Source organism: Triticum urartu, chromosome 3A, assembly GCF_056163025.1.
Source record: "Triticum urartu cultivar PI428250 chromosome 3A, HENAU_Tu73, whole genome shotgun sequence".
NCBI lineage: Eukaryota > Viridiplantae > Streptophyta > Magnoliopsida > Poales > Poaceae > Triticum > Triticum urartu.
In genome coordinates this window covers 37,153,346-37,169,021 of record NC_141875.1, presented here as the reverse complement: position 1 = coordinate 37,169,021, position 15,676 = coordinate 37,153,346, and the positions used below count along the sequence as shown (strand labels likewise).

The following is a 15,676-nucleotide window of genomic DNA, read 5'->3' as shown; positions in this document are numbered from 1 at the left end:
GATGTCCCCTATCTTGTTTAACATTGTAGTGGATATGTTGGCAATTCTAATAGGAAGGGCCAAGGAGGCTGGTCAAGTGGGTGGCCTGGTACCTCATCTAGTTGATGGAGGTGTGTCCATCCTCCAATATGCTGATGATACAATCATCTTTATGGAGCATGACTTGAAAAGGCGAGAAATATGAAGCTGGTGTTATGCTTATTTGAACAATTGACCGGGTTAAAAATTAACTTTCACAAAAGCGAGTTGTTTTGCTTTGGTAGAGCCAACGATGAACAAGAGGCTTATAGGCAATTGTTCGGGTGTGATTTGGGGGCTTTGCCTTTCACCTACTTAGGAATACCAATCCACCATCATAAGCTGACAAACACAGAGTGGAAGTGCATCGAGGATCGATTTGAAAAGAAACTGAGTTGCTGGAAGGGCAAGCTCATGTCGTACGGAGGCCGTTTAATTCTGATAAATTCGGTTCTCACGAGTATGCCTATGTTTCTTTTGTCGTTCTTCGAAGTCCCAGTTGGAGTTAGGAAAAGACTGGACTTCTATCGATCGCGTTTCTTCTGGCAAGGTGATGAGATTAAAAGAAAATACCGGTTAGCCAAATGGGATATCATCTGTAGACCGAAAGACCAAGGGGGTCCTGGTATTGAGAATCTTGAAGTTAAGAACAGATGTCTTCTCAGCAAGTGGTTGTGGAAGTTATCAAGTGGAACTGACGCCACTTGGGCGCAAATCCTCCGTAGCAAGTATCTTCAAACCAAAACTCTGTCTCAGGTGACAGTAAGACCGACTGATTCACCCTTTTGGAAAGGGCTTATGAAAGTAAAGTTGTCCTTGTTTAATAGGACAAAGTTTATTGTTGGTGACGGTGCCAGTACGCGATTCTGGGAGGATACTTGGCTCGGAGAGACACCCTTAGCAATCCAATACCCGTCTTTGTATCGTATAGTTCAAAGACGTGAGACTTTTGTTGCCACGGTATTACAATCGATCCCCCTTAATATTCAGTTCAGAAGGGCATTAGTGGGTAATCGTTGGGAAGAATGGTTGCATCTAGTAAGGAGACTGATGGACATTCAGCTTTCCCAACAACCAGATGAATTATGCTGGAAGCTTACTAGGTCTGGAGTTTTTACTGTTAAATCAATGTATGTTGATGTTATCAATTCAAGCTCGATTTCTAGTTCCAAACATGTTTGGGCTGTCAAAGTCCCTTTGAAAATCAAAGTGTTTATGTGGTTTCTGCATAAACAAGTTATTTTAACCAAGGATAACTTGACAAAGCGTAATTGGACAGGATCTACTAGGTGTAGTTTCTGTGATCGGGATGAGACGATCAAACACCTTTTTCTTGATTGCCCGGTAGCTAAAGTTTTATGGAGGACGATCCATATTGCTTTTAATATTACTCCACCGAATTCAGTCAACACGTTATTTGGAACGTGGCTTAACGGGGTAGAGCCCGAGTTAGCGAGACATATTCGTGTAGGAGTCTGTGCCTTGGTGTGGGCGCTCTGAAATTGCAGAAATGATTTGGTTTTTAACAAGACAACACATATTCATTTTTTGCAGGTTATTTTCAGAGCCACGGCGTTGATCCGTTCGTGGTCGCTACTCACTCAGACGGAGGCCAGGGAGCGTTTGGTTACTGGATCTATCCGCTGGGAGATGGTAGCTCGGGATATCTTCAACCGGTTTGGATGGCGATCATGTAATAGGATAGGCAATTAGTTTACCTATCTCTTTTTCAGCCAGCCGGTTGTGGCGTCTTTTATATGGCTAGTCTGTGTTTCTAGCCCATGTTGGCTCTGTGTAAGCTTTGTTCACTTTTCAGTAGGAGACTTTGAGACCTTGTTGGAACTTATTTGGTTTAATAAGATGGCCGTATGCATCGATCTGATGCAGAGGCCGGGGTATCCCCTTTTCGAAAAACATGTAGGCTTAGTATTTTAAGCCTGCAATATAATCCTCACGCCCATGAATCGTGTTTCGCGTTCTGAATTTTGAAACCTGGAATTTATCTACTGTTGCATATTTTAGCATGTTTATTTGACATGAGAATTTAACTGCCAATGAAAAAAGGTTGATTAGTATATTTTGTAGGAATATGTTATATCGTAAGAAGGTTAGTAATAGTTTGGTTTTCTATAGAAATAGTAAGGGCTGCGAACCACGGTGGGGCGAGGAAGCAAAAGGGCAAAGCAAAGTTATAGGTACTAAATACTGTGGGCACAACTATAACATCTACAGTAAATGGTCAACCAAATATTAAAAAAAATATATAGTGGCCATGCTCGCCCATTTTTTGATGAATGATAGGCATTATTGTAAATATATTGGCATAGAACATGAAAATTAAATACTAAAAAATTAGAAGGCCAAAATGTGAGATAAATGTGTATACATAAGTTAGAAAATAAAACTATTTGATACATGATCGGGGATAAACTAAGAGCTTGCAAGTGATGTCAACATGACCAAAGACAACTACATATACTTTGCTCATTCTCTCCAAGGACCATAACATGGCTAGAAATCAAATCATTGATAGGCAAGGAAGTGCACAAGGCGGCACGGTATGACAAGACACCGGGGCATCTAAATGGTTTAGTATCTCTAGTGGAATGAATGGTCATCATACATAACACGTGACGAGAAATTAACACACTGATAATCTTTTTTTATCCACTAAAGATGATGTTTAACTATTAGCGCGTAGCATGAGATTATTTTCTTCAAAAGATGCACAGTTAAGTAGTACCCTAACTAATTCCAACACTTTTCTGCAATTGAGTAAAACTAAATTATTAAGTTATTAACTTGCAACCAGGTATCTTATAAATGACTTGGTACCATGTCCTTGTGATCTATTATTGGCCTTATCTCCGGATAAGTGTTTAACCTTTTTTGGATAAACACAAGCCTTACCAAGCAAGAAACATGAAATGTTAAAGATCTCTTCTTAAACCAATTGTAATAAGTTAATGATATCAATGAGGAATGCTTATCAAGATAAGAAACAAGTTAATAGGGGCATAACCGCAGAGTGAGGGCTTTTGGCGGGCGACCTCCATGGAGGTGGTTATTTTTGAAAAATTCAATAATTATATTTTGGAGCTTCAAAAAATTCTGAAAAAAATTCTACACATTCATATGGATGTATCCTACATGTGTATAAAATCTGACAACGAAATACATTATGGTGAGAGCTACACAAAAAAGAGAAAAACCTGCATTTCTAATAGTGAACAGTGTTCGCACTGTTCATCAGTCTGAAAAACGTGATTTGTCTTTTTTGTGTAGCTCTCATCATAATGTATTTCATCTTAAAAATTTACACATATGTAGAATACATCCATGTTAACATGTATGATTTTTTTCAGAATTTTTTGAAACTTTAAAATATATTTTTTGATTTTTTTTCAAAATACCCACCTCCATGGAGGTCGACCGCCGTTGGACCAGAGAGTAGCTCATGAATATACAGAGCTTGGACTTATCTACATGAACACAAGTGTTTTGCAACCTGGACATGCAATAGAAGGGCGTGTATTATTTAACTACGAACAAAAAGGACATCATATGTGCACATTGCCACGTCCATCTATTTTTTTCTATAAAACTGTAGCAATTTCTATAAATACATTTAGGCATGAAACATGCAAGTAAATTTGCATGAACTAACACATAAATATCTCAATAATTATAAACATGTAAATATTAGTTGGTGCCCAGAAAGATAGTGTGAAGCTGGTTCGAGCCTTATGGATTTTTAGTTAGGATGGTCGCTGGATAAAAGTTTTGTAGAAGTTCTTCAACAAGATTTTTGTTGTGAATTCTACTTTCCATCTTCTTAGCCTAAAATCCACGTGCATTATACCTCCCAGGACAACCATATTGTAACATGCTCCAACTTCCCTTTAGCTGCATCGACACATATTTATAAAAAATGTCACAACACTATAGTAGTCCCCTATCAAAATATGCTTCTATATATCAAAGTATCTACGACATGTTGTCTTAACAGCACGCATAAACACCTCTTGGAGAAGCAGCAGGCAGTATGCCTGAAGCAACAAAATCTTTGGTTTTTTATCTGTTTTTGCTTGTTTCACATATAGCACATTTCGGAATCATAACTACTGCAGTAAAAGAAAATTAAAAGGGTTAAATGTACTAGCTTTTTATATAGCTATAAGGTATGATGCGAACCAATCAAAGTTTTCATCTCCAGTCTGAACAAATTAGAATGCAATGGAGTTGCTCATACTTATAGCACGATTGATTTCCGTTCTGAAACCGTACACATGCTGTGCAGGCAAGGCTGGTTTTCAGATATGACCGGTAGACAGAGAATTCAGACTGCGGCCACAAAGGCAGAGTAACAGCTGATGCATATACTAGACAATACTCCCTCGGTGTCAAAAAAAAAAAAACCCGTCTTATATTAAGTTACAGACATAGTATATGAGATTAGGAAAGCAGAACGGCTTAAACCTTCAGTAAAAGAGAAAATCATGAATTAGAAATGCATCAGCACCGGTCTCCAACGGTTTTCCAGAAACGCCTAGTAAGTCTGATAAGATCGGGAAGACTAAAATATAAACACCGACAGTACCTTGGTAGCAGCAGACTTTGAATCGAGCCTCACAGAGTCAACAAAAGAAGCTAACTGGGGAGATATTATATCAGCAAGGCAAGCAGAACACCAGGTGTGACCGAGTATTAAAACGGAACATACCAGCAAGGCAAGCAGCACACCTGTCCACACCATATCCCCCTGTTCTCAACACTCCAGATACATGCAGAGAAAGTCAACGGACGGAAGCCAGAGATAGATAGAAATAATAAATAAACCGAAGCAAATCATCTGAATTCTGAACCCTATCTTCCAGATACATGCACCTATCTACTGCCACGTTTTGATTTAGGAGAAGCTCTGAAGGAACGAGACAGACACATCATCTTTCTATCCATCGGACTCTCGAACTGCTCAGGAATACCATAGTTACGACGGGTTTCGACCGTGCGTCTGTATGAAACTTCGGCCCCGAGCATCTTCAGCTCAATCCCTGTGCGGCACCGTTACGCTGTTGTCAGCTCATCATGGTCATCGCTGATCCATTCGAGGTGCAGATGGTTGTCAACTCCGGAGAGGCAATCATGCAGCTTTGTCAAAGATAGGACCAAAGGTCTACATCATTTCTTGAAAGTCAGCCGAGCGGTGAAGGCTCTGTTGAAATTTCAGCACTGCGCTTTCAGATGAATAAATAAATGCAAGGCGGCAAGGCATGTGTGAGTGTGAGTTGTGACCACATCAGGTTATATTTGAAGAGGAAGAACCTGCTATTTGGAGAACCATAGCATAATGGGCATGGCAACGGGGATCAAGAGCTTGTCATGGTCACTAGTAGTAGCAGGCGCTCTGCTGATCGCCGTGGTGAGCGCTGGCGACGAGGCCGCGCTGCTTGCTTTCAGGGAGCAGATAAGCGACGGCGGCGTGCTGGCCTCCTGGAACAGCAGCGTCGGCTTCTGCAGCTGGGAGGGCGTGACGTGCAGCCACTGGACGCCGAAGCGTGCGGTGGCGCTGCGCTTGGACAGCAGGGCGCTCGTCGGAGTGCTCTCCCCAGCCCTTGGGAACCTCACGTTCCTGCAGACGCTCAACCTGAGCTTCAACTGGTTCCATGGGGAGATTCCGGCGAGCCTCGGACGCCTCCGGCGCCTGCAGAGGCTCGACTTGAGCGACAACTCCTTCTCCGGCACGTTCCCTGTGAACCTGAGCTCCTGCATCAGCATGACGGAGATGAGACTGCGCAACAACAAGCTTGGGGGGCGCATCCCGACCGAGCTCGGCGACAGGCTCGCGTCCCTGGAAGAAGTCTCGCTGAGAAACAACAGCTTCACAGGGCCTATCCCGGCATCGCTGGCCAATCTGTCCTATCTGCAAAACCTTGATCTCGGCCTTAACCAACTCGTGGGCTCAATCCCGCCAGGGCTCGGCACCCTCCACAACTTGCGGCAGTTCACTGTCGTCAGAAACAACCTCTCGGGTATGCTTCCAGATTCTGTCTACAACTTATCATCTCTGGAAGTACTTAATGTAGGGGTAAATATGCTGTATGGAAGCATTCCGGATGATATCGGAAGCAAGTTCCCCATGATCAAAACTCTTGCCTTGGGTGGAAATCACTTCACAGGAACCATCCCCTCCTCAGTATCAAACATTTCTTCCCTCGTAGCACTTGGCCTCGTGCAGAATGGGTTTAGTGGGCATGTGCCTCCCACATTGGGGAAGATGGGAGCTCTCCAATATCTGAACTTGGCTGACAATAAGCTTGAAGCGAACGACAACAAGGGGTGGGAATTCATCACTTCTTTGGCAAACTGCAGCCAACTGCAGAAATTGATTCTCAGCAACAATTCTTTTGGAGGACAACTACCAGGTTCAATTGTAAACCTCTCGACAACTCTCCAACAGTTATACTTAGACGACACTAAGATCTCTGGGAGTATACCCGCAGATATTGGCAATCTGGTTGGTCTCAACGTGGTGCTAATAGCAAATACTTCCATATCAGGAGTGATTCCGGATAGCATTGGTAAGCTAGAGAACTTGATTGAGCTGGGCTTGTACAATAATACGCTGTCTGGCCTCATACCGGCATCTCTGGGAAATCTTTCACAATTGAATAGGTTTTATGCATACAACAACAACTTGGAGGGACCAATTCCGGCAAGCATGGGGGAGTTGAAAAACCTCTTCGTACTTGACTTGTCAAAGAATCACCGACTTAACGGTTCAATTCCCAGAGAGATTTTTAAATTATCCAGCCTATCTTGGTACTTGGATTTGTCATACAATTCATTTTCTGGGCCCATTCCTAATGATGTTGGTAGCTTGGCAAACCTTAACATACTAATTCTAGCAGGAAACCAGTTATCTGGCAAGATACCCGACAGTATCCAGAACTGCATAGTGTTGCAATGGCTATCATTAGACAATAATTCCTTTGAGGGAAGCATACCTCAGTCACTGAAGAATATAAAGGGGCTCAGTATACTGAACCTGACCATGAATAAGTTATCTGGTGATATTCCTGATGCCCTTGCTAGCATTGGAAACCTGCAGGAACTGTACCTAGCACACAATAACTTGTCAGGGTCAATACCAGTAGGTCTACAGAATTTGACATTATTATTTAAATTGGATGTATCCTTCAATAATTTGCAAGGCGAGGTGCCAAATGAAGGTGTTTTCCGAAACATCACTTACTTAGCAGTTGATGGGAATGTCAATTTGTGTGGAGGTACACCTCAACTTCATTTGGCTCCATGCTCCACAAGCCCCTTAAGCAAGAACAAAAAGAAGATGCAAAAGTCTCTTGTAATTTCTCTAGCAACAGCCGGAGCAATCTTGTTGTCACTTTCACTTATTCTTCTTGTTTGGATACTTTGCAAGAGGCTCAAACAAAGCCACAAGACATTATCACAAAATTTAATTGTTGATGACCATTACCAGAGAATTCCCTATCAAGTATTATTGAGAGGAACTAATGAATTTTCAGAAGTCAACTTGCTCGGGAGAGGAAGTTATGGAGCGATTTATAAGTGTGTCTTGGACAATGAGGAAAGAACATTGGCTGTCAAGGTGTTTAATCTTGGTCAATCTAGGTATTCCAAGAGTTTTGAGACTGAATGTGAGGCCATGAGAAGGATACGACACCGTTGTCTCCTTAAGATCGTTACCTCTTGTTCGAGCATCAACCACCAAGGTCAAGAGTTCAAGGCATTAGTTTTTGAGTTCATGCCCAATGGTAACTTGGCTGATTGGCTTCATCCAAAATCTAAAGAGCCAGCTACAAGCAACACACTCAGCCTTGCCCAGAGGCTTGATATTGGTGCCAATATTGTGGACGCAGTGGAATATCTGCACAACTACTGTCAACCATCGGTAATCCATTGCGACCTTAAGCCAAGCAACATTCTTCTTTCTGACAACATGAGCGCCCGAGTTGGAGACTTTGGCATATCAAGGATCCTTCAGGAAAATACAAGTGGGGGAATGCAAAATTCATATAGCTCAATTGGAATTAGAGGCTCAATAGGCTATGTTGCTCCAGGTGACTGAAATTCTTTGAATATTACTATCTTTTATTTTTCACTCAAATATGGCATGCTGACCACAAAACTTTGCATAATTGTAGAGTATGGAGAAGGCTCTGTGGTATCCACTCATGGTGATATATATAGCCTTGGCATATTGCTGCTTGAGATGTTTACCGGAAGAAGCCCAACAGATGATACGTTTGGGGATTCATTGGATCTGCATACATTTGTCGAGGATGCTCTTCCGGATAGAACCTTGGAGATAGCTGACCCAATAATCTGGCTGCATGGAGAACCAAATGATGATATGACTAGTAGAATCCAGGAGTGCTTGGTTTCTGTCTTCAGGCTTGGCATATCCTGCTCAAAGACACAGCCTCGAGAGCGGATGTTGATAAGAGATGCAGCGGTAGAGATGCACGCAATCAGAGATGCGTACCTCGTGTTTGCTGGTTAGCATATTGGGGAACATGGAGCAAAAGGGGAGCCTCGCCTCAAGACATTCAATCTGGAATTATATGACCCTGCAATAATAGGAGTTTCATATGTAATTTTAGTTAGCATTTGTTGTCGGAGCTATTTTATTTGCAACTGTATCAGATAAACGTAGAATGGTGTTACATAATATTACTATAGCAATAGCAATTTTCAGCATATTACATGGGTTCTCAAAATTTGCAAAGATTTGAGAAATCACATCCTCAATCCAGAAGGCTGGCAACATGAATTTTTTGCTCCAAGCAAATCAGCAGTCAGACTGTTAACAAAGTATTATCCATGTGTACCAAAAAAAGACATAGAGGGCATTACCCAGTAACAGAAATTGACCTTAATATTTCACATATCCAGTAAGAAATGCATATATTTGAAAGCACGAGGAATTTGTCACAAAACAGAAATCAGACTAGAAATGCATTAATATCATTCAGTTTCAAAAAGCAGCAAAACATGTAATCCTTCTAACGTGCGTGAAACCAAGTTACCCAGCTACATACTAGCACATCCCGCATCAATTCTCATCAAGTACTCGCAATAATATTCCAACATAATCATTCTCGAAAAAAAATATAACCAGAGTCTAAGCAGCAACTGACACCAGACAGTGCTAGTACTACTAGAGAATGTGCACTTGGGGCCGTCCTTGATTGATCTGAAGATGGCAGAGTCGAGCAGCAGGACTGCAGGAGGCATAGTTCAAGATTGACTTTCCTTATTTCATTCCTTGCGGTTAAAGTTAAAGGCAGCACACACAAAAAGCATTGATATTAAGCATGCAATTGGCCTGTTTTTAGAATAACCAGCCAACCTCTATGCAAAAGGGAAACTGACATGGAAAAAACAACTCCAAGAGCCGGCAGAAAGAAAAAAAAGCAATTGCCCACAGGAGTACAATCACTGAGAGTTGCAATAATTGTTATAGCATTATCGAACCAAAATCTAGTTACCAAAACATGACAGGAAGTACAACATTAGAGTGAGATTGTGCACCTGAAAGAAGCGACTGTATATTCTGGCAGCCCCAGATTGTGTAATTGCCAGGTTTGAGGCCCCTATCCACCATTTCATCATACAACTGGAATGCCTCTTTATATTACCTACCAGGAAATACCCTTCTATCATGACACTAAAAGTTGTTTCATTTGGTACTAGATTGCTGTCAATCATCTTATTAAACAACCGAGAAGCTTCATTTGGCAGAAACCATTGATGAGGGTTGTTAACGTATAAGTAGTCCATGCAACAACCTTCTCAGCCATCTCTGGTGGAGTTCCATGGCACTGGATAGGCCCCCTTCTCTATATAGACCGGCTATGAGTGGAGAATATGAAGCTACATTCAGTGTCACTCCTATCTTAGCCATCTCACCCAGAAAGGCCGTCTGCCATGTCCAAATCCTCCTGTTTTGCAGCAATCATTAATTAAGGAAATGTATGGATAAACTGTCATTCTGACTCCCTTCTCCCGCATCCTATCAAACATATGAAGTGCATCCTCCATCACCCCCTTTTGCAAAGTTCAATGTATCAGCATAGCATAAGTCACCTCATTTGGCACCAGACCCCTGTCTAACAACTCACTGAAAAGCCTGTCTGCCTCACCGAACATACCATTCTCGCACAGGTTATCAGGCAATGCATTGTATGCAAATATGTTCGTCGCCATACCCTCTTTCGTAGCCTACCAAGCAGAAATGAGCAATTGACCTCTGATGGCACGAAAGCAAGCCTGGCCATGTCGCCATTCTCAACGCCATTTACAGCTCCTCTGTCCAACAAAACCCATACAGCAGCTCCCAGTCACCACCACGTTATTCTTTACCTCGGCGGCTACCACTGCCTCCTGGATGCGTTGATTCTTGCCCAATCCATACAGCAGTACATACGACACCACGCTGACCTTGACCCTCAATCCTCGCCACGAGCCTCTCCGTGCAGTGATATTCCCTGCCTCGCTGTAAACCCGAATCCCAGCCGTGTAAACATGCTCATCCAGGCGAACACCAGACTGCGGCATTTCATCGAACAGGACACGGGCAAGGGTGAGCTGACGAAACTTGACAAGGGGGAACGATATGTGGGAAGCCGCATATTGGTTCGGAGTGATGCGGCGTGCGGGGAAGATGGCGAGACTGACGGCGTGGGCATGGGAAGGAAAGCGCGGGGAGGAAGAGCCAGAGCGGGGAGACGGTGTGGGGAGGCAGGAGCAGGAGGAGCGAGGAGACGTGGGCGGGGGCGAGGCCGGTGTAGGGCGCGGGCGGGGCGTCGTGGAGGAGGTCGGCGAGGAGCTCGACCATGGCGGAATGGGTGCGGAGCGAGGGGCCGTCGGGCCGGCGGTGAGAATCGCCGGAGCACGTGCCGGACGCGGCGGGTGCGAGCTATACTACGATGAGCTGTGGCCGGTACGGCGCCGTGTACAGTGCAGAGTGTGTGCCCGTTGGATGACGAATCAACGCCCCACAAAATGAACTGTGAGGGCGTGCTCCCCTCCCCAAACGCCGCGGGTGTGTCCGGGCGGGCTCGCTGACGATGCATGGACAGCTCCCATTTCCCTCACTTCATAATCACGAACCCTTACAAATTATGTTGATTATACGATACTAGTAAGCATGCACGTACAACACACGTTTAACCATGCAAAAAAAATAATGGGATTTTAAGTGTTGGGTTCATAGTTCAACCATGAGCAAGGGTTATGTGGGTGTCCGGTTTGGCAAAGTAGTCTTTTAAAAACAAGGTTTGGCAAAGTAGGGAAATGATATTTCCGTGTCTTGTATAACCATTGTGAAAAACAAGAAACCAATCAAAAAAAGACTTAATAGGTATTTCATTACTCAAAATCCTCATAACATAGGCACATCGAAATCAATAGATTACATCAACCATAGAGTTATGAATTCACATTTCCTATGGTACATTTTCATAGAATTTATATATATGCATGAATCAAAGGTCAACAAAAACAGAGGTGCGGCATCTAAAAAACACAAATGCTCATCATCTTCGCAGCTGGGAATGTGAATGGTAAAAAAACAAAGCACCATTCAGTTATTAGATTTTTTTTAACAGTGGAGAATGGTACCTATTCATTCAGAAGAATATGACACTACAATTTATTGTCTTGATTGATCACCTCAACTTCTTGTTTCAACCTCCCTGCTGTACTGATGATGTTCCTTGTACTTGTCATGCGACTGCTCAATGCTTCTAAAATCCCAACACAATGAAGAGAATGAAACCCAAAGCTATGGACAAAATGACCTAAAGAACAAATTTGTACGGTACTGCTTAAAACAACAAAATTTATGAGGTTAGTTTTTAGAAAACATTTTGAGATAGAGCATAATTGTCTCAACCTTACTCATATGTTTTAATCAGTATAGAGTATGTACCTGAAACAGATTGCCTTTGACCACATCGTTTTTCTTCATCGATGTGCTTCTCTTTAGATGAAAGCCTGTGGACAAAACAACACCCAGATTTGAGAAGCATGGTGGCTACTTTCTGCAGAAAACACAAAGGGGCAATCTTATTATCACTGATTCTATATGGACTATTGTGGGTTTGCATCCATCTAAAATAACCAATAAAAAAGCTTTTGCAGCTTAGTACAATAAGAAAAAACTTGAGGGCAAGGCCACGAGCTGGAAGATGACATTCGCCGGAGGCAATAGACAGCTCCAAGCTGACCGCTTGCACTCCTCAGATGAACTACACATTAGAAGCATTTTTAGATAACAAAAGAATACATCCCTTGTGGTTCTCTAGGAACTTGGAATGACAACTTACTGTTGGAAATATGAGTAATTTACCAAATGATTTTATTAACAGAAATATTAGATAAAGCATGACTAATATAGAAGAGATAAAACAAGTCATGCGTTCTGACAGAGAGAAGGTAAATAGCTTCTGCATATATGAACCGTAGCCTATCATATCTAAAGCAGACAGTATAGCAAGTAGCATACATGAAGTAGAACCTAACATGTGTAGGACAAGGACTAGAACAAGGAACTGCGGCAGAACCTTTAACAGGAAAGAGAAGAACACGTACGGGACAGCAGCAGCAGAAGCGCTGGACTTGGGGTCGGTGTCCTCGCCTGCCATGTCGTCGAGGAGGTCGTGGACGTCGGGGAAGTAGTCGTCGGCGACCGGATCGTCCGTGATGAAGCAGCCAGTAGTCGCGCTGAGCGCTCTCCAAAAACCTTATCACCCTTCTCCCGTACAGGACTCAAAAGGTGTGGTTTCGGAGGCCTACTGTCCCGACCTGCGGTGCACGCCACAAGCCGGGATGGGGAAGATCGTAGCAGCAGCGCAGTGCTCAGAAACTTTATGGCAAGAGGAAGGGGATCTTCTGGTGTGTCTCTCTGGAGAGGAGCGACCTCTCTTATATAGGCACAGGAAAAGGACGCGAAGAGGCTGCGGCGGGAGGTGAAGCAACGAAGGGAGACGAAGCGAACAGGCAGCGGCCGAAGAGGCGCGCCGTTCGAATTCAGCGTCCACTACAGAAAAACGTTTCAACTCCCACGTGACCTTTCGTATACCCGTCGTGCGTGGCAAAAATTTAGACATCGGCTCGGCTCATTCCCGCAACCCGCGGCACGGCGCGGCGAGGCGGGCAGCGGAGGAGGAGCGCGCGTGGATGTCCCTCTTGTTCTCATGCTCATACATGTGGGGAAAGAACCTCCCTTATAAAGAGGTCCAACTCCCTCTAAACTAGCAATGTGGGACTAAACTTTTGTTCCACCTCTTGCCTTGCACAAATGGGCTGCGTGGGCCTCTAGGATTTATTAGGAATTTCTGAAACTGCTATTGGGCTAGGCCCAAAATAGACAAAATTCCAGCAATCCCCCACCAGATCCTAGAGGCACACAAAAAAATTTCTTTGGTTCCAAATCACTGTTTTATATACCGGTACTGCAGTGGAGACTGTTAAGTTGAACTTCCACCTAGAACTCTATGCTACACTAGTAAGCAACTTGAACAGTGGACTCGGCCTTGAACTGCAAGTTTTTTGCGAATCTAGCTTCACATAAAGCCTTGACCAATACGTGGCTACCGTGGGTCTTCCCCGCGGGTGGAGCTTATGCGTCATACTCCGTGACCTTTCATGAGTTTATTAGAGAGAACCCTACTCTCATAGATTGCGATGTTTGACAATCAGACTCATATAGGTGTGTTCTTCAAAAGATGTTCTGCAGGATAACATCTCTGCTTAAATAAGCCACTTAGAACACATTAAGATATACATCAACCTGCCATGCAGATAAGGAGAGTATTGCATCTTCATGGAGTGGTATTGTGAATAGTAAGGATACTCTCCTCTCAGTTGACCAACAGCTTGTCTTCCACATCTAATCCATGGGATCTTCAATCACAAAGAATAGGTTATCACTGTGAACAACTCATATTGTGGGTCTCATACCCATCTCCCTCGATGCATTATCTATCACATTATGTGATAGACCCTTAGTAAAAGGATCTGCCAGATTTTTAGACGTTTGGATATAATCCAATGCAATAACTCCGGAGTTTTTCATTTTTCTGACAGACTTTAACCTTCTCTGAACGTGTCTTGATGACTTCATGTTATCCTTTGAGCTGCTCACTTTCATGATCACAGTTTAATTGTCGCAGTTCATAAGGATACCCGGTATAGGTTTCTCAACAACCGGTAAGTCATTCAAGAGCCGACGAAGCCAATCTGTTTCGACCGTAGCTGTATCTAGTGCTGTGAGTTCTGCTTCCATTGTTGACCTCGTTAAGATGGTCTGCTTGCAAGACTTCCAAGAAACAGTGCCACCTCCATGAGTGAATACATAACCGCTCGTGGCCTTTATCTCATCAGCATCTGAGATCCAGTTTGAGTCACTATACCCTTCAAGCACCTTTGGATGCCCGGTGTAGTGAATTCCATAATTTGCAGTGCCTTTCAAATAACGCAAAACTCTCTCTAGAGCTTTCCAATGCACATCTCCTGGTTTTGAAACAAACCGACTCAGTTTGCTAACAGCAAAAGAGATGGCAGGTCTTGTAGCACTGGCTAAGTACATAAGCGAGCCAATGATCTGAGAATACTTCAATTGGTCTCTAGCAATTCTTCGATTCTTTCGAAGCAACACACTAGCATCATATGGTGTTGGAGAGGGCTTGCAGTAACTATAGCCAAAGCGACTCAAGATCTTTTCCACATAGTGAGATTGAAGCAATGTAATCCCACCATCATCGTCTCTCAACAACTTGATGTTCAGAATGACATCAGCCACTCCTAAATCCTTCATCTCAAAACAACGAGATAGGAAATCCTTGACCTCCTTAATAACATTCAGATTGGTTCCGAAAATCAGTATGTCATCAACATACAAGCACAGGATAACTCCCTCGCCCCCACCATGGCGATAGTACACACATTTGTCAGCTTCGTTCACAACAAAGCCTGCAACTGTTAAAGTTCTTTCAAACTTCTCATGCCACTGTTTGGGTGCTTGCTTAAGTCCGTACAAAGACTTCAGCAACTTGCACACTTTCCCTTCCTGACCATCTAGTACAAACCCATCTGGTTGTTCCATATAAATTTCCTCGTCCAACTCTCCATTTAGGAAAGCAGTCTTAACATCCATTGATGAACGAGAAGACCATGCGAGGCAGCTAGTGAAAGTAGAACTCGAATAGTGGTCAGTCGAGCCACAGGTGAGTAAGTATCAAAGAAGTCTTCACCTTCCTTTTGGGTATAACCCTTAGCCACGAGCCGAGCCTTGTACTTTTCAATAGTACCATCAGGCCTAAGCTTTTTCTTGAATACCCATTTGCATCCTATAGGTTTGCACCCATAAGGACGATCAGTTATCTGCCAAGTTTCATTTGCCAAGATGGAATCCATCTCGCTACGAACCGCTTCCTTCCAGTAGTCAGCATCTTTAGATGCATAGGTCTCTGAAATAGAACTGGGAGTGTCATCTATGAGGTACACAAGAAAATCATCACCAAAGGTCTTTGCAGTCCTCTAGCTCTTGCTCCTAATAGGAACTTCATTGTTCTCCTCCACAGGACTTTCAAAGTGTTCCATCGAAATT

General features: G+C 43.3%; 1 protein-coding gene and 1 long non-coding RNA gene across 2 annotated transcripts; one reads left to right on the top strand and one right to left on the bottom strand.

Annotated features, from left to right (window-relative positions):
- Nucleotides 1-2,529: 2,529 nt before the first annotated feature.
- Nucleotides 2,530-7,410, bottom strand: LOC147978269 (uncharacterized). Its single transcript, XR_015618043.1, has 4 exons — nt 7,274-7,410; nt 7,072-7,138; nt 4,619-6,969; nt 2,530-3,924 (listed from the first exon to the last, which is right to left on the bottom strand). It is a non-coding gene; the product is annotated as an uncharacterized LOC147978269 (long non-coding RNA).
- On the top strand, nt 5,369-9,566 carry LOC125542576 (uncharacterized). The gene is made up of 2 exons (XM_048705658.2): nt 5,369-8,120; nt 8,205-9,566. Exons 1-2 carry the CDS (start codon nt 5,369-5,371, stop codon nt 8,561-8,563), a joined length of 3,111 nt encoding a protein of 1,036 aa, XP_048561615.2. The 3' UTR covers nt 8,564-9,566.
- Nucleotides 9,567-15,676: the final 6,110 nt, after the last annotated feature.

What these genes read in the sequence shown, in the direction of transcription:
- LOC125542576 (XM_048705658.2), top strand. Translation starts at nt 5,369, where the DNA reads ATGGGCATGGCAACGGGGATCAAGAGCTTGTCATGGTCACTAGTAGTA. An exon ending in AATAGGCTATGTTGCTCCAG is followed by an intron (nt 8,121 to 8,204) that starts GTGACTGAAATT and finishes GCATAATTGTAG; the next exon opens with AGTATGGAGAAGGCTCTGTG.